Source organism: Parasteatoda tepidariorum, chromosome 1, assembly GCF_982258835.1.
Source record: "Parasteatoda tepidariorum strain Cologne lab strain chromosome 1, Ptep-v5.0, whole genome shotgun sequence".
Lineage (NCBI taxonomy): Eukaryota > Metazoa > Arthropoda > Arachnida > Araneae > Theridiidae > Parasteatoda > Parasteatoda tepidariorum.
Window position 1 is genome coordinate 104,692,016 of NC_141755.1, and position 25,008 is coordinate 104,717,023.

At 27.4% G+C, this 25,008-nt stretch overlaps 1 protein-coding gene across 1 annotated transcript; it reads right to left on the bottom strand.

The window, feature by feature from the left end:
* Positions 1-8,904: 8,904 nt before the first annotated feature.
* Maf1 (repressor of RNA polymerase III transcription Maf1) lies at positions 8,905-24,730 on the bottom strand. The gene is made up of 6 exons (XM_043054391.3): positions 24,222-24,730; positions 19,950-20,093; positions 17,635-17,785; positions 14,949-15,067; positions 12,061-12,180; positions 8,905-8,978 (listed from the first exon to the last, which is right to left on the bottom strand). The coding sequence occupies exons 1-6, from the start codon at positions 24,302-24,304 to the stop codon at positions 8,906-8,908; spliced, it is 690 nt and encodes a 229-aa protein (XP_042910325.1). The 5' UTR covers positions 24,305-24,730; the 3' UTR covers position 8,905.
* Between the last annotated feature and the right edge of the window lie 278 nt (positions 24,731-25,008).

Genomic DNA, 25,008 nt, shown 5'->3' on the forward strand with positions numbered 1-25,008 from the left:
AAAATAATTAAATGTGCACAATAAACTATTTTTTTGTTTGTTTAAATAGTTAGAAATTATCACTGATGTTATTTTTAAAATAGGTTAAAAATTGAATCGCTTATAGTAAAATTGAAAACAATGACTAACGCTTAACCTATCAGGAAATTTGATTTAGTCTTTCGATCATCGTCATCAGCACAGATAACACAGCCGGAAATCATCCCCAAAAGGAAACTTTAGTTTCTTAATAAACTTTTTAATGAATTTTGAGTTGTGTGAACTTAACGAATATCTCCATATTATGTGGAGTGGCAAGCCTGAAATATGATACAGTGAACTCTTGCTACTACGATATCCAACACAACAACTCCCTTTATTACGATATTGTTTCGTGGTCCCGACCAACTTGCATATGAATTTATGTCGTGCTCATCTCAATACACAGTGGACCAGCATCCAAGGTTTCGTGGCCAAAATTAGTATTTCGATAAAATTTGTTGCAAAATTTGGTGGTTTTTATGTGCAGGTAAATTGAATTCATAGTTGAAATACACTAAAAATACCAAGAAAAAAAAATAATATGGCAACTGAAATATGGCGAGCAAAAATAAAAAACAATTGTATTGTACGTTTAAATAATTAAATAAAGCAATAAAAATATAATAATTTTCGTAATTTATATTAAAAATGAAAAGCAAATTATATTTCCGAAAAAATATTACAAAATAATGGGAATTAATTACAAAATAATGCTAAAACATGAAGAAAAAAAAACATAATTTTTGTTTTTCAGTATATTTAGTTCACCTTTGCAATATGGGCAGGTTTTCTCGAAAGAAGAAAAATCCAAGAAGACAACAAAAAAAAGTTTAGCTAATTACCTAGTGGAACTAAGTTTCGAAAGTCATTCAAACATTGTAAAATGTCAAATGATAAGATATAAACTATAAGTTTGTGAAAAGTATTAACTAATCCAACAAATTGAAAAATTGTACTATAATTTCACACATAACTCTGTGAAAATTACTCTGATAAAAATGTAACAGTAAGGTGAAATTCCTATATACATTTCTGAAATATAAATTTAAAAAAAATTTTTAAACATATTTTTCACTACATTGTACTCTTGTCGGTCCAAAAAGTAAATTATAATGTTTGGAATGATTATGAATACTTAATTTGGGCTATATTAAAACTGCCTACACATATTTAATTTTGATTTTTGGCCAAAGATCATGGTCTTCTGGCCCACAGTGCAATATTATGATATTCTCTGAAGGAATAAACCCCTGTAAAACAATTTTTTTAAACCAAAATTCAACCTTATTTTCTCCATTTATTATTAGTTTTTAAATAATGTAAAAAAAAATCTTATTTTACCATCTTTTGCTGTTTTTCCATCTTTTCACTGCTGACCACCCCAAACACTTTCATCTTAAGATGTAACATTTCTATCTGATTTCATTTCCTTTACATTAAAAGCTGATCATGAGTCACAAATGACCAGAAGCATCACATTAACACCTAAAAGGGAATTTTTTCCTTGGAGGGTAGGTAGAGCACCACTCACAAACGAAAATCATTTTCGTGCTGTGGACTCAATGCATACTTTGATGGTTGACTTGACAGTCGGAAAAAAGAAAAATGAATGAACAATATCAACTCAAATATCAGATTATTTTCAATAAAAATGGTTTTCAGGTAATTTCACGCTCTTATTTTCTGAATTAATTTCAATTCTTTTTAATATTTAACCATAATTAACACTATTCAAATAAATTTTTTTGCATAATATATAAATACATTTATAGTTAATACATATACAACATTAAAACAGGGTGCGTAGCCAAATCTCTGAATCAAAAATAAGCACTTTTTAAAAACTTTTCAAGCACTTTACAAAAGTTTTCAAGCACTCAAAAAATTCATATTCAATCAATAATATTATTGAAAAACAAAAACTTTTTATAAACAGTTTTAGCGTTAAAAAAAACAAAAAGAAACGGGCGTAAATCGAAACAATCAGTACTTTCCCACATCACCGAGTGAATTCAACTTGACCCTGAACTAAGAACAAAAGTACCCTTACCCCCTACCTCAAAAAAAGTGTTAAAAGTAAAATAAAATAAACAAGAACAAAATTAAAATAAATTAAAAAGAAAAACATTTCATAAGGATCTGATATTCTCTATCCGAATTGAAGCACTCGGGTTTCGGTTTCAAGTGTGCGCGCATGCGCAAGTCATAACGTTGGTACGGACAGGAAGTCCACGTGAATGATTACGTAGCAAACTCCCCATTTTTCGTGAAATGCATGGGATCCATCAGATATCACTGAAGGGAGAAAAAAAATTATTCGAAAAAAAAAGCACTTTTTAAAAACGCCAGCTGAAAAAAGCACATTTAAAAGCTTTTAAAAACTAAATCCCCAAAAAAGCACCTTTAAGTACTTTTTACCCTGTAAAATTTAAAAAAAAAAATCTTATTGTGTTCCCAAACTATGTTGGCCCTCGATATAACAATATATCCCTCTACAACAATATATTTATTGGGTCTCCAAAATATTCTTTTAGTGAGGTTTTACTGTATAAATTATTTTCCGATACAATTTTTTTTTTGAAATAATATTTATTTAAATGTTTATATGCATGACATATAATTCAAATAATGTCATTTTAAAAGTATATCAATAGCATACACACAGGAGGTCCGGAATTTTTACTCAATTTAAAAAATGATCAAACTTTTATGCAAATGTTAAAATAGCTTACAGAGGGGGTTTAAAATGCAGTGAATTCCTTGGACACACCATCAAATACATATACTTCTAATGTTAATAATCTATATATATATATATATACATTTCTCATAAATAATAATTTTTATACTTTGTTCTCTCCTGTTACAGAAATGAAATCAGCAATTCTAAACATTTTAGAATGCAGAGTATGAACTAGAACACATAATCTTCATGAATAAAACAACAACTAGAGACATATTTGGACAAAATGCTATCTACAAGATTGATTCGAGGTGGGGTGTTAAAAAGTAAATAATTAAATCCAAATGAAAAAGATTTCTTTAAAAATAATTCTCTTTCTAAAATGAAAATGGAATTTTTCAAACATTTTTGTGAAGTTTTGAGAACATTTTAATTAAAAAATTATTTTAACAATAAGTTTAAGAGTAAAACATTTATATGCACTACTATAATAGTATGAATGAAATGGTTGTGTGAAATCTAATGCCAAGTTGTGCGTGTTTAGAAAAAAAAAAAGACTTACTTTATGAGAGTGTTATTTTAGAGGTGTTCTAAAACTTCACTAGTAACATTACTGTTATATTGGCAGGAATATTTTTCAAATTAATGAATTTAAAAAAAATAAATAATAATAATAAAAACGGAGAAGTGAAAAATCAAAATTTCTTTAGAATTCCATTTTTTAAATGAATTAAATAGGCATTTTCCACCAAAAATGCCACATTAAAGAGGCAAACAATGTAACACTTCTATCGGGCACTTGTAGAAGTGTTCTGCAATCAATACCAAAATTGAAATAACATGACGATAAAATAGAGATAAAGAGTAAATTCTGCAAACACAAGACAATATATGATAAAAAAAATTTAACACAAAAAAAGATTTCTACATAATACTACACATTGAGAAAATTACTCAAAAACATAAAGCTGGGTAAAAAAAAAAAGCCAAGAAAATATTATTTACTGAAGCTTTGATAGCTTTAAACAAAAAAACTTCTTCCAAAAACAAAAAACAATTAAGACATATTTAATTGCACAATTTTTTTAAAAATTTAATTAGAAAATTATTCTTTAAAATTAAAGTAAACAATTGTTGAAAGAGGTTTCTAACGCAACAAATTAAAAAAATGATATCTCCTGACATAAATAATCATGTTATGATACAATTGTTAATGTAATTGTTAAACAATTGTTGTAATGAATAAACAGCTCAGAAAATTAGCTTGAGATTCAAGAATGCATCAAATTTTTGGGGTAATTATGTTACTTAACAATAATAATAGCTTCATTTTTAAACACACAGTAAAGTAACATTTGCCAAAAATTTATAAACAATAGTATTTATACAGACCATGAGTATTAAATTCAGTTTTTTTAAGGGGTCACAGTACCAAAATATCGATATTTTTTTATTGCTTAACTTCAAACTATTTCAAATGCACTGAAAAAAGAAATCATCTCTTTAACTACATTTTAAAAAAAGTTATGAATGATTTTAGATTGCCCTAAAACAGAAACTTGATCCGCAGACAGACTTCAAAGTGCTTTTTCTCATAGAAGATAATTCTGTGTTTTTATCTTAATTAAATCCCTAAGGAATTTTTTCTATTTCAGATAAAGCTTCGAAATTAATTTTTTTTATCTAAAGTATACTACACTTATTTAAACTGTGCATGGAATAAGCATTTTATGAGAGATTGCAATTTTTACAGCATGTTATATATACCTAACAGGAATTTTTTAACCTTTTTTTTCCTACTTTTTTAACAATCTATAAAAAATGTTATAATTGATATATCAACAAATGACAGCACATAAAATTGTTAAGATAAATATTGTAAGCACTAAGAATTCTTTTTTTTTTTTTTGAAAATATGTTAAAATAAAAAAAGCCTTAAAAATTTAAAATTTTTTTAAATTTTTTTAAAAATTTGAAAAAAAAATTAAACAGTTTAATTATTTTTTGAAGATAAATTATTGATTATAAGTTAAATGAGTATGCAAAACATCCACAAAACAAATTAGTATACCTTTATTTAAAAAAAAATGTTGCAAAGGTACTGTAACCCCTTAAACAAAAACAAAAAAATAATACATGTTTTAATGCAATACATATGATCCAAGTGCTAAAAAAATATTGATAAGATAAAAAAAATAATTGTTCACAATAGATGTAATTTAAAAATGTAGAATGGTCAGTAAGAAGAAATAAATCCTCCTTTGTAAGTGATCAGGCATCCTTGAGGGATATAACACATAATTATCTTTTTGTTCTTGCTCTATAAGGATAGCAATTTATAATAAAAATACAGTTAAGTGATGTTGAATATATTCACTAAGTTGGCATTCCAAACAAAGTTCTACCGGGATTAAAAACAAAATACTGCTGGTTTAAAACACAATCAAAATATGTAACCTTCAATCTAATGAATGGACAGTAACTTGGCAAATGTCATGTTCAGAGTATTCTTCTTCTGAAAATTAACAAAACAATGTTTTCTATAATATTTCATTCATTAAATACATAAATAATTAGAAATTCGCAAAATCACTTCCTCACTTTTTGATTATTAATGTAGTACGGTCGGATCTCTATTTAACGAAGTCACTAAATCCCGATAAATAAGTTTGTTGTACAAAAAATTCGTTAAATAGAAAATCACCTTTTGAAACACTTAAACAACACAAAACAGGTTATAAATTCATGAACACTAAAAGAAATAGAAACAGTAATTGATACACCTTTATCTTGTAAACTCGTATTTACTACTTATTTTATAAATCTTAATCGTAAAAGAAATCTGTTTGGAAATCAAGAAATGAGGAAAACATTATCTCCAGAGTTACACTATCATGCTACATACATTTTCAACTAAAAAAAAGCTAAACTTATGAATAAAATTATAGCTGCACTTATTATAAAAGTAATTTTAAGCATACATTGCGTTCTTAAGTTAAATTGCTACTGATAAAATCCGTTAATTTTGTCTGAGTTTTTAGTTTGAAATGCAAACAAAAAAGGATTTTACTGCTTTCTCTGAAAGTGGCTTCAAATACTAATTCAAGGTCATTTTCCCTGTAAAATGCGTTAACAAGTTTGAAATATTTTGGGATGTAGGGAAAGTGGATCTCAAAGAAAAGTTCGTTAAATTGAAAATTCACTTCACTTTAGGAACTTATTTTACAAAGAAATTTCTAAAATGTTCTTGGTTTCAAAAAAAAAAAAAAAAAAAGAGCAAAATAGAGAAATTCGTAAAATCGAAGTTCGTTAAATAGAAGTCCAACTATATATATATATATATATAACAGCTGTTGTGCAATTGAGAAAACAATGCAAGTGCCTTGCGGTATAAATATCGAGAGAAATGGCTTCCAAACTGTTTTATATTTATTGCTGATGCTATGAATACTAAAATAGAATTTCAAAAAACTTATTAACCAAATTTAAATTTTTTAATAAATAAAACTTTTTTCAATAAATAGCTTATCATACAAAGATGCCAAATATACAAAAATCTTAATTTTGACTTCTTTGTTGTTGATGCTGAATTTTCACAGCAGACTAAGAGTTATTTTTTACTATTCCTTGAATCCAATTAACCTTTATGGGTATTAAAAATATACATTACCATAAAATACATATATTATCAAATGAAACATGAAGTCAAGAAAATTATGTTAAACTTTTGTTATTTGGAAACCAGCCTCCAAACAATTACATAAATACCAACTCAATTTTGCAGTAAAAATATTGCAAAGGGTAATGACTAAGATTTAGCAAAAACCTTTTGTGTTCTTTTTACAAAAACTTGAAAACATTGCAGCATGATTAAGTCCTTTGTTGTAATGAAAAAGTCATAAACTCTTCACCAAAAGATTTTCCTTGGGTAAATGAGTTTTATAAATAAGTGGAAGGAGCTTTGAGAAAGAAATAAAGAAATGAAAAAGGTGAAAATAACTTTAGAGAACCATATTTCTGACCAATCACTCAATTAAAATATTTGGAACGTAAATCAGAGTTAACTTGGTGGTGAAAAACCATCAACATGGATAGGAAAAAATCCAGCAGATTTCACGAAATATAAATTTCGTGATAATTGTTGCATAAGTACTAAATATTTTACAGATTGGGAATTTTAGGGATTTTTATAGTCATCAAAATAGAAAAACTGCAATATTTTCGAGTTATGATTGACATTAAACAAACTTGAAATATTATGTATACTCATAATTTCGAATATTAATATGCATTTAATTCATTAACGATAGATAAAAGATTTTTTTCATTAATTTAAAAAGAAAGTTCCAAATAAAAGTAATCTAAACATTTTATCACAAAAAAGTTTTGAACTGATTTCTGTAAATAAGGTTGGCGTCATTATTTATTAGTAATACTTATTTGAATATTCAAATAATAATCTGTACAAAAATTCTATTGCAATAGGGATTTTTTCAGGAAACTTACTCAATTTTATGGAATTTTCTAAAATGTACAAAAACCAGGTGAATTTTAATTAAACCAGTAGACCAGGAGAAACTGGCAAAATCCAGTAGTCTACTGGAAAATCCATCTGAGTTGGCAGCTATGCTGTTTTTAAAGCACAAGAGTGGGAGGAGAGTAAAATGCAAATATAACTATCAACTCAAATTAGTAAATAAATAAAGGTATGTAACTATTTTGCACAGAAAGAAAACATTCAAATTATTTGCATACTTATTTGAAATTTTCTTTGCTATATGTGAGCATTGAGAACAAACTGTTAAGGTTTATATATAATTAAAAAGAATAAAATAATAAAGTGAAACAACAAAATAATGCAGAAATATTAAGGATTCTTCTAAAATTAAAGCTGAAAATTTTGCAAAAGCTAGAGGAATCACATGTTTTGCCTTCATGACTTAAATTATCATTTGAATAAATTTAATTAGCGTAATTCAGAAGGGAAGCTTAAATATGGAAGAATGAATTACTAGGCCAAAAGTTAATTAAACGTAATATATTTTTTGCTTAGACAAAACCCCATTATTTTATTAATACCATTTTGATACAGCGGCTGGCCTTATCTCTCATTTGCTTGCTTAACACACTTCTTGCAGAAGGACAATCATGAATGGTTTGGGAAAGAGATTTAAGACTGGTATCACATCAATTAACTGATGCAAATGTGGTATTACCAAATTTGCCAATTTAACAAACTAGCAATCGGTAATTGGAATTACGATAATATAGAAATATATGCAGTCAGCATTTAGAAAATTCTAATTAGCACAATAGTGTATATAATACTTAACCCTGGAGAGGTATATAATATTATGCATGAATTTATTATTAAATAAAAAAGCAACACTTAATAAAGGTACTAAATTAAATATTATACAGGGATGAAACTTTGCAACTCATTATGAGTTTTTTTTCACTTTTTAGAAAAATTTCGCATTTTCAAATTCAATAAAAAATCAACCATTTTAAAGAAAGTTCTACTTTTACGAATTTGTTCCCAAAAAAGATAAGTTTTTAACACTTCTTTCTACATATGTAAATGCAATTCGAAATTAAAATTCACAAGATTTAAAATCATACAATTTAAAATTTAACATCGCAATTCGTATTACCAAGATCTATAATTATACATCGCAATTAATATTCCTACGATTTAAAATTGCATATTGCAATCCGTATTCAAGCAATTTAAAATTATGCATCGCGATTTGTATTCATGTGATTTAAAATTACACATTGCGATTAATATTCAGGAGATTTAAAAATCTCACAACAGGATTTGTACTAACGCAATTTAGAAAAAAAAGGAAGAAAGAAAAGAAAAAAATTTTATATATATATATATATATATATATATATATATATATATATATATATAATATATATATATATAATATATATATATATATATATTTATATAAGCATGTGTGTGTGATTGAAAACTTACGTACACTTTTCCTAGCTGTAGCTGTTTTGCTTTGTTTTTTTAATTAAATTTATGACAATATTTTAGAACGAATTAAATTTTTTTTTAAAAATTATGTAATCAAAATAACTGAATCATGCATTACTCAACATTACACATAAAAAAATATAACTAAGAACAGCAGACAACTTTTTGTGTACCCAAAATAGATGGGGGTGAGATAGATGTTTACCTCATTCTAATGAATCATCCATTTCCATCATAAGATCTTCAGACAAAGCAGATGACTCAACACAATATGTCATGCTAAAAATAAGAAACATAAAAGAGTCAAAATTATTGCTAATTGTGTATCATTATTTGGAAGCCATATGAAAATAATATAAGTCCCACTAATATTATTTTCAAATAGCATTGAAACGGAACGAAATATTTCATTGGAACTGATCTTTCCCTGTAATACGACTTTCTGTTTATCATTACTAGTTGAATTAGTTAAACATAATCTATGGAACTATTTAGTTGTTGATATTTCATTCGAGGAGGACACCATTCTCAATTTCATTCCTTAATTGCCACCTTTCTATCTCGATCTATTCTGCTAGGAAGTCTTTCATTTCTTTTAATGATTATTAACATTTTCAACAAGAAATATAAGAAAGTATATTAGAAAATAACATTGAATATTATATATGTATTTGTGAAAATGTAAAATAGACATTATTTAATAAGATAAAAAAAAGTTTCGCACACTTCAGATAATTTTTTAATAATTTGGTAAATAAAAGGTCAACTTTCAAAATATTTACAGAGTTTGAAGTTGTTCAAATATTATGTAAGTACTGAAAAGGAGGGGTGGGAAAGAGGAGTATGAGCAATGCTCACATAAAATATTAAAATTCCCTTATTTTCAAAGTTTCCTTAAAAAGCAAAATAAAAATACAACAAAAATGACATTTGAAAAGATTTTAAATTTAGGATAAAAAGTGAATTCAGGGGAAAGAAGAAAATTAGAGAAAAGAAATTCTTTGTTGAGTTTAGAACACAAAAGAAGAAAAAAAAGAGATTCTTAAAAAATATTTCATTTGAAAATGTCACAAAATGTATTAAAGAAGTAAATTTTATTTTATGCAAAGTTATATCTTTTAATTTTAGAACTATATTTTACTACTATAAAATAAAAGCAAAAACCAAGCGGAGTAAGGACTTTCTTGCATTAGCAGGGGAGAGGATTTGTGATTTGCTTATTTCAGCTAATGAAAGGGGGAGTTAAATGCTAAAAATATACTTGATTGGAATACCCCTTTTGATGTATATATTCTTTTGTTTAGTTTTGTTATTAAGTGGAAGTTAGAAAAAGATATGAAAAGAAAATTAAGGATGTAACTGAAATATTACAATATTGAATAAAGCTGGTGGAGTTAAGAACCTTGATATAGTAATACAGGGTTGCCACTCAAATTTGGAAGAAAAAAAAAATTCTCTGTATACATATTATACACAATATATTAAGAGGAAAAACACAATCATTGTGGTCTTGCATGAGTTGTATTGGACTAACTATATAAGTTATAATTGCTGAAAAAACTTAAGGAAAAAAGGAGCAGCTGAACATACTTTAAACAAATAATGTTACAATAATGTTACAATAGTACAACTGAAATAGCATCCTTAAATATTCCATAGATTGCAGTTTGAGTGGTCACCCTTTATTAAAAGACTAAAATAAACAAAATTCCCTGTATTTTCCCAGTTTCGAAAGAAAAACTCAAAATTCCCCGTATTTTCCAGGTTTTCCCAGTTCTCCCTGTAGAGTGGCAACCCTGTAAAATACATACATCTCCCTTTCATCATTTCTATGAATAAAACCTTCATAATCAATGAAATCAGGCTTTAACCTATTTTCGGCCAAATGTGTACTGTGACATATATTTTTCACTCATTTTTATTTTTCAGTTATTCTAATTTAATTTTTCTGTCAAGGGTTCTCAAGACATCCAAAAATTAAGAGTAATTCAATTGGAGTAAACACTCTCTGTTAAGAAATTTTTAAACTAAAGTTCTTTTAAAACTTTAGTTTAAAAATTTCTTAACAGAGTTTTTTTAAAACGGTTATTGACAAATGAAATTTTTTAAAAGCGTATAATTATTCCTTTTGAGATTTATCATTATTTTTTATGATGGATTAAAGTTGCAAGTCAGTAAATAAAAATAAATAAAAAAATTTCATAAAAAACAAGTATTCAACTAAATGGTTTGTTCATTGATTTGCTGCTTATATGCCCATTTTATTTCTTAAATAAAATAAAAAATTTTATACACGAAATTTTTTGTGTGTCTTAACCGCTTCCCTGATCATCCCGAGTTAACCCGGATATGTATATATTGCAAATATTTATAATCCCCAGTAAACGCGGACATAGCAGAATTCGTCAATAAGTTTTGTTTTATCACGTTTTTATTCGGCCGGAAACAAAACAAAAAATAATAATAATCTGCTGTGATTGAAAGCTTGCCAATATTTGTTTGGAAGTTTTGCTATTTGCTGTTGTTGTTAATTTACGTCGCACTAGAGCTGCACAATGGGCTATTGGCGACGGTCTGGGAAACATCCCGGAGGATGATCCGAAGACATGCCATCACAATTTTGATCCTCTGGGGAGGGGATGGCACCCCCCCTTCGGTAGCCCGACGACCTACGAGCGAAGTCGAGCACTTTATGGTAGCACAGTTTAACGAGGACCAACACCGCACACCCTCGGTCCCTACGCAGACTGATCCAAGTGGTCACCCACCCGCACACTGACCGTAGGCAGTGATGCTTGACTTCGGTGATCTGCTGGGAACCGTGTCTTAGCGATCAGTCCACTGCGGGACGCTTTGCTATTTATGGGACTGCAGACGTGTTTTGTTCAATTGTACATACGATGGTGGATGAATTTACATAGAAAAAAGAGTAAAAAAATGGCATTCGCGAGCGAAAATGAAAGTAATGTAGATGACTTATCAGATTAACTTTTTTCAGGTGCCCGAGATGATTTAGGTTAGTAAACTGATGATAAATTAAATATTTTTTACACATAAAACATTTAAAATTTCAACTTAGAACATCTATATTATGTTTCGTCTTAGTTCCTTGTATTTAATAATGAAATAATAAAATATGTCGATATTTCACATTTTTTTAAACAAAAAATTAGTAAGGGAAGCAATTAAATAAAATATAATTTTTTGTGTGTCTTAGTGAATGTAATGTAGGCATATTTTAATGAAAACAACACCCCATTTTATAAAATTTATATGTTTAACCTAAAATTGGTTTTAAAAAAAATTACAATTTCAAGAACATATTTATAAATAAAATTTGAAAGGAAATGCATATACTAACCCCATGGCATAACAAGTGAAGAAGACGATTCTCTTCAGACGCTTGTTAAAAAAAAAGTAATTGAAAGACCAGAGGCAACCATCTTCTCCGTAAGGATCACTGTCTAGATCAGGGTTATAACTGAAACATTTATTTTTATGAGTAACTCATACATACATAATATTGTTTAAAAACATTTTCAAAAACAAATGTAGTTTTAAGATTTATTTTCGATCTCTCAATAAAGATCTCACGTGATAAGAACAACAGAAAAAGTTTTTAGAAGGAAATGGAAACTTTCATTGATTAAAATACTCTTAGTCATTCCAACTCAGAAAACTTACTCAATAACTCAGAAACAACAACTTACAACTCAGAAATACTCTTAGTCATTCAACTTGATTCATTTTAAAGTTAACAAAAATAAGCATTATAGATGATGAACACACTGAACATTGTAACTATCCAGTTACTGAATTTTAACTCATGAAGAATAAACTCATAATTGCGACAAGTTGGATAATATTAAAATAAATTATAAAATCATAAACACACTTTTTATACAAAAAGCAAAAAAAAAAAAAAAGAAGGAAAAAAAGCCACATTTTAAAATTTATTGAGGAGACCATTCTTCAGGATAAACACCATGTAGGCAATAATATGTTTCTGCGTTTTAACAAGTAAAAATTCCAGAAATTCATAAAGTTAGTTCTAGCATCTAGAAGAGGGGTTTCCAACTTACATGAGGCCAGGGGCCACAATTAAAAACACAAATCAAATGGCGGGCCGCAACTTTATAAAAATTTTATGTAGGAGTCTTTTATGTTTGAAGGATCATTAAATATTACTGTCAGATTTTTACCAAGTTGTACAAACAAAACAAAAGTATTGAAGTACAAATTAAAATAAGAAGTAGATTTTTAAAAATATTTAATTGCATATTAAAATTAATGAGCATCCATGTATTAAACAATTAATGTGCAACAGATATCTAATTGTTAAGATATAAAACTTTGAAAAGGTTGGTATTAAAACTTACATAGTAGCAAACAAAATCTTCAATGACAAAATTGAGGTTTGTCTGCTGCAATCACCAGAGAATAGATATTTACATTTTAAATTTAAAATTTACAAATGTGTGTATAAATATTTTCTCCCAAAATGAGTGGTTTCGAAAAGTTAAATCGGAGAATTTTTTCGAGAAAATTTCTGATACATACATGGTAAATTATATTCACAAAATACATAAAAATGAAATAAAAAAGAGCAACATACACGATTATTTTTGTATTTGAATAAATATTTTCTTGGATGGAAAACCTGAGAAATTTTTCTTTGCACCGCTAGTATGATAAATTTCACAGAAACGAAGAAATTAGATTTTTATTAGCGAGAAAAGTATTTTAAACCCATATAGATTTTTTATGAAAATTGTCCGCAAAAAATAACAATTAATATATTTTAGTTCGCGGGCCACAAAAAAAAGCTTCACAGGCCGGATCCGGCCCCCGGGCCGCCAGTTGGAAACCACTGATCTAGAAATATGAATTAGTTTGTTGTAAAAATATCACAATGTGTTGGAATGTTGTTTTGTTATTGTTCGTTTAAACTATATTAATTTTATGCTATTCATTTTACTGAAGGAAAAAAGATTTTAATAACTTTAGAAAGCTGTCAAATTTTTATTCTTCCTGAGTTAAAAGAAGATTGCAGTCATATCTTACAATTGTAATTGATTAAGATGATTGATTAAATGCTACTATTACTGTTAAAAATACAATTACATGATACACTTTCACGCATGAAACATCTATGTATTTTAAACTATATATAAATATATTAAATGAAATAGCTGGCTTTGTCTTAATTAAAACTAATATGGACTTCAAATATACAGAGTTTTAAAGATCACATGAGTTAATATACAATCATAATTAGACAATTTATAACTTATTAATATTGATTGGTAATGAACTTTATTTATTGGTAATGAACTTTAGATTTTTATTACAAATTGTTTTTCCTTTAATAAATATTTAAAAATTACTAGCAAAAAATAGTTTCTTTTTAATATACACAATAAGCACATAAGGGCTGAGTTGCCAACATAGATAGGAAAAAATCCTGTAGATTTTATGAAATATAAATTTCATGATGATTGCTGCATAATGTAGTAAATATTTTACACATAGGGAATTTTAGAGATTTTTTTAGACATCAAAATAGAAAAACAGCAATATTTTCCAGTTACAATAGACATTAAAATGCTTGAAATGTTACATATTATGTTTACTTATAATTTCGAATATTAATAGGCATTTAATTCTTCAAAGGAAGTTAGAAGATTTTTTTTAAAAAATTTATTTAAAAATAGAGTTTTGAATTAAAATAAACTGGACACTTTAGAACAAAAAAAGTTTCAAACTGATTTTTATAAATGAGGTTCGTGTATGTATTATGTATTGGTAATACTTATTTAAATATTTTAGCAAGCAAGCAATAATCTGTACAAAAAATCTATTCCAATGGAGATTTTTTTTGGAAACTTACTCAATTTTAGAGAATTTTCTAAAATGTACAAAAACCAGGAGAATTTTAATTCAACCAGTTGACCAGGAGAAACTGGCAAAATCCAGTAGAGGTTTATTTAGAGCTATAAGTGTTTAAACTATTTAAAAAATTAATGGGCTTTGTAAAAAGCCCCATTACCGAAATATAAAATCTCAATATCCGAAATATCTTACGGAAATATAAAATATTAATTGATAGTTAGGCTTACTAGTATCCTGAACAAAAAATTGGAAATTTGTTTCTAAAATGATGCTCAAAAAAAATCTCCAAAAAAAGACAGAAATTTTTTTTTTGGGAACAGCAGAAGGATGCTAATAAGCCTTATTGAGAGAGAATACCTGTATATGTCACATTCAGACAAAGTAATTTCATGATCAATGGCAGACCACAGTTGAGACTTGAGTGGTTCATATTCATTACTTGCACTTAGATTGCCATCAATGGTACTCACTACCCACTGCAAAATAGGAATGAATAAAAACATATGCTCTACACCCATGTTTGTTTGTTTTTTTTTCCACTAAAAATTTAACTTCTCCAATTCATTAATTAGTATAAAAAATCCACATCAGAAATTTATACTTTAAGAAATCAGATTTAACACTAAACGTACCAAAACTTAATATACACCTATTTCTATTACAGCCGATCAAATGAATGGACTGAATGTCTTTTGATTGAATGTATAAAATATGGATGTTAGGAAGGAAATAAGCTAAAAAAAAACTTTATTATAATTAAACAAAATTGCATATTTCCAATTTTTATAAATTACAAACACAAAGAATTTCTATAATTCTTACAATTAATATTATTTCTTCTAAGAACATGTGCTGTCTAGATTGTTTAGACATTTTTCTGGGTAAAAACTAACAGTTAGTTAGAAATAAAGCAAAGCTATCAAAATAAAATATAAGCAACTTACCAAAACATTAAATTTTTTGTCACCCTTTTTATGACACAAAAATGCCAATCTAAAAATTTAAGATACTTTCTTGAAATTTGAATTCACAGTTATTCCGATTGAACTAACTACGCGATAGTCTTTGCAGAAATATGTGACTAATTGAATGCAATAAGTTGAACACGCATTACATCGTAATGTCTGATTCAATAACCTTATAAAGCAATAAATTGTACACCCGGTCAAATGACCGGTTGTGGTAGAAATAGGTATGCAACAAGTATTATTCGAAACAAACAAAATGCAAATATATATATAGATAGATACAATATTAATTGTATATAATTCTTAGAAAAAGTCATAAAGTCAAATGTGCAAAAACAATAAGATGAAATGCACATTTTCGATGCAGAAGTTCTTAAATTGTCATTTCACTGGTTATGGTATGCGTAGTGTTAAACAATGTTTAATTTTATTCTAGATAGTTCAAAATATTAATTATAGATCGGCATTAAATTTTTTTTATTAGATTTAGCTTATATCTTTAGAAAAAAACTGAACTTTGAATGTTAAACTCTTGCTTCTGGAATATATTTCAGATAAACGTGCGAAAATTGAGGAAAAAAAATTCTTTTTAATTTTATTTGTCATTCTCATCAAAATGTTAAAAATAGATTATTTAAAAAAAAACGCTAACAAAATAACTACTATATTCAATATTTTAACATAAATGGGAAATATTAATGGATCACAGCAATTTTTGCTCAAATTATAACAAAATAAATCAAATGACATATTTTTTGTAACAAATATAATAAACTAATACAAGAATGTTATTATTTATATCAACTGTTATGAATTCCCCATGTCCTCAGATTCCTTTGACTTTTTGACAAATTCTAAAAGTCCGATAAATGATGCAAAACTGACAAACTTTAGCACTAAAATTAAAAGACAATGGTAAATTGCATTAGACTGAGTTCAGGTTTCAAGGAAATAAAGCACAGATCTTGAAAAAACTAAGGTGAGGAATTCCAAAATTGGCGTATTTGTGCTGTCTAAATCGAGTTTGGGTGTCACAAGTAAGGGGTCAAAGTGAAATTATAGGCAGTTTAATTTCCAATATCAGAAAAACTTCTTAAGTTAGAAGAAAAGACTGAAATTGTGAGGTCGTTAATTTTTATGCAAAATAACAATTTAAAAATTCAATCATAATTTCTGAATCAGTAATAGCAATATACATTAAGGAAGTTAGATAAGTAAATAATGTATTTATCACAAAAATAGAGAAAGGATTTCAAATGAAAAATCTTATAAAAGAGAAAGGTAAAAAAGAGTGCTATATAGTTAACAATTTCATGATAGTGAATCGATTCCTGTGACATCACTTAAATTTAAATAATTCTTTTCATTTCAGATTAGTTTTTGTCATGTTTTCAAACATGGATATTATACTTTGGCAGTAAATAACTTATTTTGTTTTAGTGAATTTCATTATCTTCGATTTTGGCTGCAGTTCATAATTTAATTTTTTCAAAACTTCTTCATTTCTTTTTCACTATTTTCTGCTTTTTTTTTAGAAGTGTCAATGGGCTTCTTTTTAAGTGATGACATAGGAATTGATGCACTTGACAAAAAGTAGAAGATTCTTCACCCCTGACAACCAATCTAATGTTACATATTTTTTTCTTGGATCACTTTCATGTCCTCTCTTGCAAAGTTGATGGGCACTCTAAATTCATCCTTTATTCACAGAATATGTAACATTGATAATTTTTTTAAAAAGTTCTTTGAGTAAAACTTTTTTTTTTACATATTTCTCCATAACCAAGTGTATCATTAGAAAAAAAAAAGCTGTTTTGAACAGGAATTCAAATATTGCTTAAAATATTTAAATATTGAGTCATAATTCAAAGCAAGATGTTTCATATACAAGTCCATTTATAATAAGCATTGATCTCAAAATTGAAGAGCCTTAAGCCCATGCATAATAACCAAAGTGCCTTAACCCCCTTTGACAACACCTGATTCTTATGGCAGTGATTTACCTTTTGCCTTGTTAAGTATTCTTTCTAGAACGCAATTTAGACAAGAAAACTATTTAACTAAAAGTAGCTCACTCTTAAGCTGTGTTCTCGGCTGAATTCTTCACTTTTGGCATGGCTGAAATCATAATCAGGAGAGAAAGAAGCATTCAGAGTGGCAATTAAGTAACTCAGTGTCTTGCGATTGATGGTATCACAGAGAGGACCTTCCCCTTCAGAACTCTGGCTACAAAGAATTAACAAACCTTTTAATATGATAAAATATTGAGAATTTTTTTCATAAATAAACATTTATAAAATACCATAGGACTTTTCTTCAATTTAAAATTAAATTTTTTTTCTTCCCTCAACAAAAGCTGAAAATCTGGTTATTTCTCTCATAAATTTTACATAAAATTAATGACAAAAATGAACAAATAAGATACGTTAAAACGTAAGTGCCAATATATAAGATAAGTAAGTGTCAATATATTTGAGAAATGATTCATAAATATATTACAATCGATGCATTCTTAATGGGTCATCCCTGTAAAAGTTTGGCCCATTTCCGTCATAAATTTTACATAGAATTCCTATGGGTTTATTTAAATGACAAAATGTGAAACATGATAAATATTTTAAACCGGCGATAGAAATATTTACAAATAGTCCCTATGGCAGAATTTTGAAATTTGGCTACTAGTCAGTGGCTGGTTGCAGTATTTTTAACAGAGGCTACTTTTTGAAATAATTAAAAAATTTGTGATGCTAAAGCATTTGAGTGTAAGGCATTTTAAGCCTTTTTCAAATTATGGTAAACACTAGAAGCATTGCTAAAAATACGATAAATTTTAATAAACAAACATAAAATAAAATTTTTTTCAGAAAATTATAAAATATTTATAATGTTACTATATGTATTTAAAAAAAATTTATAATAAAATGCACACGATGTGCATTTTCAAGGAAAAAATGGAAAGCGGTTAACAAGGAGCAAAAGTGTTTTAATCGCAATTCGTTACATTTAGTCGACCTATGGCCGGTAGGACCGCTAATTTTGTTCTATAACAAGTTTCAATTATGAACTTTAATTCACAGTACTTTTGTTTTTAAAAAAACTAAAATATTTATCTTTGGTAATGTGAATCATTTCGAAGAACAGTTTTTAATACAATTCACAATTTTGAAAATCACAAATTTGAGTAATCACTTTTTAACTAGCTTTATTTTCCCCAATTTTCTAACCATACATTTAACTAATCACTTTTTGATACTATTTCTTTGAACAGATTTCATCACAAATGTCATTTTTTGGCAGTTAGAGATATACATTTGTTCGTGGTATTTAGGAGCCCGATATTTCAATACAATGTTATTGCAATCCGAAACATTAAAAAACTTGAGGAAAACGTGAGTTTTTAAACTGCTCACTGTTTATAATTTATTTAGTTTAGGTGAGTTTTTTTTTGTTGGAAAAAACGAAAAAGAAAACATTTTCTATTTAAAATTCATAAAATCTGTAAGAATAAAAAAAAAGAAGTATTATAACAAATAAATATTGAATCTTATTTTGTATCATAATATTTTGTTTTATTTTTTGTTTAAACCCTATAAATTTTCTTTAATTAAAATATGTATGTATTTCTTTACACTTTCATTCGGTGAGCATTACCATTTATTTTAAAAGATTTATATATTTTCTACCTAATCTTTATTTTCATATTTTTGTTCGATAAATTAATTATAAAAAGGACAAAATTTTTTGGATAAAAGCATCAATTTCTTCATTTTTAGATAAATTCAAATAATTAAAAGTATTCAATTTTCTGAAAATATATGACTGATTTTCTTGATAAAAAAAATTCAGTGCTTAGAATACTAACGTTTATATAAAAATTATCATATTTGCTGCAACATGATTAAATATGTGTATGGCCCTTCATTAGTCCATTTTCTATGCAATTTTTCTTCACTCAAAAAGGTTGTGCACGCCTATTTCAATTGATCAAATTACAATTCTGTACCCATGTTTCTTTGGGTTGCACAACATCCCAATGTATCATGACATTGATTACAAATTGCAAAAATTAAAAATTCAGAAACTATTGAGCATTAAAATATTTTACTCCATTATGTAATGGCTTAGGTATAGAAAACAAACTGGTATTAAAATGTTAAACAATAGGTAATAATAATAAAAAAAAATTGAACATTTAAAAAATGTGTAGCAGAGAGCTCCCTAAGAAAAAATTCATTTATATACCACCTCTCCAAAGAAAAAAAACTTATAAAAATTTAACTAGTAGAGAATAATACTAATAAATCTTAGGAGGAAATTTTTAGGAATCTTTCCTAAAAATTCTTAGGAAGAACACTAATGTATAGTATAAAGAAAAAGAGATACATAATACCTGTAGCTTTTACTTGGACTGTTTGCAACCATCATACTTCGAGGAGGTGACAACGCCTGCAGATCATTTGCCTTTGCCTCAGCATTCATAATTTTGAAAAGTTTTTTATGGTCACCAGCCATTTTACAAGAGTAACTTTCAATTCTAAATAAGGGAGAAAAAATGGTTAGTCTTAAATAAAATGAGTTAATAACTAAAGATCTTTAAATCAAAACAAGAAAATTTAATTCAGTTTTTTATAAGACTGAATTTATAATAATAAAGTTGAAAATAAAAAAATTATGGATTTTACTTTCAAGTTAAATACTTTAGTTCCTGTAACAAGATATTTTTTATGAGATAAGGTTACTAGCCCTAAACTTAATCCCCAACCAGGAACTGCACTGCAGAAACTAAACTCGGATGTAAAGGTCTAGTTCAACCTTGTCTAAGTTAAGCACTCTGGAGTCAGTTTAACTAACGAGTTTTAACCTTAATTCTTTTGTTTACAATCGAAGCACTTTTCATCTTGCTTTCATGGATGTTTTGTTCATTGCTTTATCAGTTTTAAATTATAAATATGTTTCTATTAATGAGGAAACATAATATGCCTTTTTAGTAGTGAATTGTAGGTTTTTTTTTCTGGATTTTCTTTAGTGTTTACAAAATCTTATGAAAGAATGCATCTTTTGGAACACATTTTTTGATCTTCATCAAGAAATATTTAGAGAATCAGTTGATAAATTTACAAAATGATAAGGGGCTTTTCACAAATTTCATTTTATACAATTACACAAGAATTAAATAAATTACACCGCCATTGTCTCGGATCATCTCCATAAAAGTATCTCTTCTTTCGGATGTTTTATTTATTTCTTAATACCATCACGCTTTGTTGTCTGAACCATCATTAGAAGGGCATTATCATTTGTTAATAAATCTTGTTTAACAGTACAAATGTAATTTGTGGAAAATTTCTTATTATTTTGAGCTCACTTTTAAAAAGTAAGCTCAAAATAAGCTTACTTTTAAAAAGTACACAGAAAATTGCTTGAAACTTTTTAAATTTTTAAGATATTCAAATTGAACTTTCTTTATTAGTTATCAATCATGATTCACTACAAAATCAAGAATTAATTTTTTCTGCTCTTGCTCAGTTAAAAAGAATTACTTTAATTACTCATACTTTGCACAGTTCTTAACGATTCTTTCTAACATGCAATTATTGAATATGATAAGCAAAATAATAGTTATAAGTTATAAATTTATCATTACATTTTTTGGCATAGGGTGTTCAAAAATGTTTTTCTTTTCAGTTTGTAATTAATTGTCGATCCCTCAAACCTCAAAGAGCTTTGAAATTAATTGATATGTGGGAGAAATCGCACAATCTAATCTCTTCTAAATTTATAAACTGATTCTCTAAGTATTTTTTGAGAAATATCAAAAAATGTGTTAGTATTGAAGTGTTTCCTTTATTTTGTGCAACCCCTGTATATGTGTATGTAAATAACCATTACATAAAATCATTTTGATTCTTAGACATTCAGTCGATGCTCCTAGTTGACGCTGATTCCTAGACACTAAGTTAAAAAACCATTGATATAGATGTAATTTTTACAATAATCTGTTCAGTGAGAATTGATAGCAAAAATAAATAAAGCAACCTATAAGCAGGTGGTCTGAATAAATCTAATCTGGAAAGAAAAAAAAACTAGCAGAAATAGGCAATGAAGGCAAAAAACAGCAAATCTTTATATTTGCACCTGCTGTCGATTTTCCCTGAACAGAGTATAAAATTTGTGAATAAACAAAATTTTCACACATACATTGTTGACAACAAGTAGGCAATGTTGGTTAGAAACAGAAAAATTTTATGTTTACGATGGCAATCCATTTTCAATGAACACAGTATCTAACTTGCTAAGAAAAAATTTGGAGCAAGAAGAGTTAACCATATAATATATACCCATACACTATGCTACTTTATCTGTAACTAAAATGATGTATTTGAGCAAAAATTTATAAATAGGCAATATTCCCATCCCCGTGGCAGAATCTTGGTGACACAGTGACATTGTCGTGGAACATTGCAGAATTCTTGGAGAAAGATTTTTAATTTGGAAAGCAAAGAAGATTTTTTTTCTCTTCCTAATCTGCAGTTTTTCGAAATATTTTTTTCCTGCAGAACTCCCCCCCCCCTTTCTGCAGAATTATATTAAAAAAATGCCTTTCTCCCATGTCGGAGGTGGAACGAATGCTCATTACTTTTTTTTCCTTTTCTACTTTCTTTTGAGAATAAAAATATTCTGCATTGACTGGCTTTAGCTAGAATTTCAGATAGATATTATAAAAAGTAATTTCCAAAGAGAAAAATTTAAAATTGTATACCTTGTAAATCTTCTGAAAGGCTATTTTTAGAGTATCAGCAAAATTACTACATTACTAAAATATTGACTAAGTTACGATAAAGCACTGCACAATCGAGATTTGGAAGAATTAGTGGAAATATTTTACAATAATCCTGACTCTATTAATTTGTTAAAGGTTATTTTTCTAACATAACAGCTGATTGATGCATATGTGATCCACAAAATTACTAAAAAAAGGCTTAAAAAATGAGTGTCAGCCTTTTAAAAATTTAACTTAGTATATTTATTGGAAAAACTTATTTATCTTTGAGGAATTTCATTTTAAGACCAACTTTATAAACAAGTATTTATCTGGAATACCAATGTTATGATTATGTCTACATAACTTACCTTCGTATAATCTATTTACAGGGTATCTGCTATATTTTAGATTTTCAAACTCAGGACTTTTCATGACTAATTCCTAATTTTTCATGACTAAATGAAGATACTATTTTCGCCGACAAAAACACAACAGTAAATTAAAAAAAGCATTATAATAACATTAATTGGAATGGTAGGTATAACCAAAACTGTTATACTTTGCACCTTCATATTTAAAGATTTTAAATTTAAAAATCAGAGTGAAGAAAGAGTTGAAGCTATAAAATAGCTGAAAAAATACAAAAGCAAATATTTGTATTTGTTTCGCAGAATTATATTCTAAAGATACTTTTCTTGTTCATTTGAGAGAATAAAAAAAAAATTCGCCAATGCCTGGCATGCATCAGCTAGAATTTTAAATTAATAAAACAAAAATAATAACAAAAATTCTGAAATCACAGAAGTTTAAAAGATAATTCACTTCAGAAATGATTTTTTTGTTTTTTGAATGAACAATATAATTTTTAAAGAACATGATAAAAACATTCTATACATTTTAATAAAATATGACTATGAGAGGGGATTTTGTTACAAATTCAGATATTCGGGACACCATGAAATTTAGGTGTGAGGGGGGGGGGTGAATCCCATTTTAAAAATTAGATTTTTCCGAGACCTAAATTCATGACCAGGAGTTTGTCCAGGCCGAATTTACTACCGTTTAGCGGTACCTTCACAAATTCAACTTTAGGAAACACAAATTCAACTTTAGGAAAAATGGTAGTTCCACAAAATACTTTTTCTTAAAATTTTATTTTTGCATCCCTTAAGAATCGATAAATCCATATTTTTGTGTTAAATTTTAAATATAATTTCTCACAAATTATGACTAAATTTTCACAAAATAGGCATCTCTAGGAAAAACCTAGACAGACCCTTGATGACTTTCCATGATTTTTTAAAAAATATAGTTAAGATCATGACAAATTTTGTTCAATACCGAAATTCATGACTTTCCAAGGGAGCAGATTATTAACCACTTAATCGGTAACTGTGTTGCAATTTTCTACTTAAATATAAATGTCAGTTACTATGCTCACATCTTTGTTATATTTTTCAAATGAATTAATAAAAGCTTCAACTAAAATCATAACAAAATCAATCAAAGCAATAAAACTTTTCATGCGTGATAGAAAAATGATTTAATAAGGGAAAACTCCCTCTGTAAATTTTTAATTTTTTCAAAAATCTGAATAAATGATACTTAGAACATTACAACAATACTTACTCAGCATTACTTTCAAACTTGTTTAACAATACTCTTTATCAGTACTTACTTTGATTGTATTGTTTTTTATACTAAGAGCAATAAAATGATACAATTTGATAGAATGAAAGTCAGAATGATTTCAGAATTTTTAATTGTTTTTGCTATATGCATTGAAGATTTTGAAAATATTTCAATATTAAGAAAATTTAACAAATTATTAAAAACTAGTATCAAAAAAATTTCCTTCCAGATATGAAATTTCAAAATCATTAAAATAAGCGTAATTACCTTCCTCGAATGACACTCTCACCAGTTTGGAAACGAAGAGCAGAATTTATAGCTTCAAATATACTGCTTTCCAAAAACTTCATATCTTAGGTTGACGATGAAAATTTATATATAAAAAAATCGATAATGAAAATTAAAATTGCAATGAGTTTTTCAATATACTTCGCGGATGGGTGAACAACACTCTGTTTCTTCTGTGTTTTCTAGAGCAACTGCTTATAATTCTATATAACAAAGGATCTTTAAAAGGTACTTCATTCAGGTTTTTGTTCAGCATTGGGCAGCAGAGGAACGATAAACAAAGAATTCGCTCACTTAAAGAGCGAAAATTTGAGCTATTAGTAGTTCTCAAAACAAACGAAGCTGAAGTGCAAACAATGAAACAAATTAATTAAATGCCAAACAATTTTGTGGATGAACTTCACAATCTCCAGTTCTATGTCACCTTGTTTGACAAAAATATTTACATCAATTTGACATGACGAGAGTGTTGCCAAATTTCTTAGTTTTTTAAAATATTTTCTTTCTTGGAGAACCAATCAAAATGCTCAGAAAAGACGAGGATGTTGCTTGGCAGACGGGCTTTTTTGGACAGCGAAATGGGCTACAGGTGGCGTACAGCAGAACCCTGTATGCTATGGCAACATTTCGACTGCTTTAACCATTAGCGTGTGGAGAGAATTTGGAAGTACGTTAGTTTCTGTCTCGATTTTCAATAAGATTAAAAAGTTTTTAGTTAAGAAAATATATGGAACTGAAAATACAGTACTTTTCTTAAAATAATGAG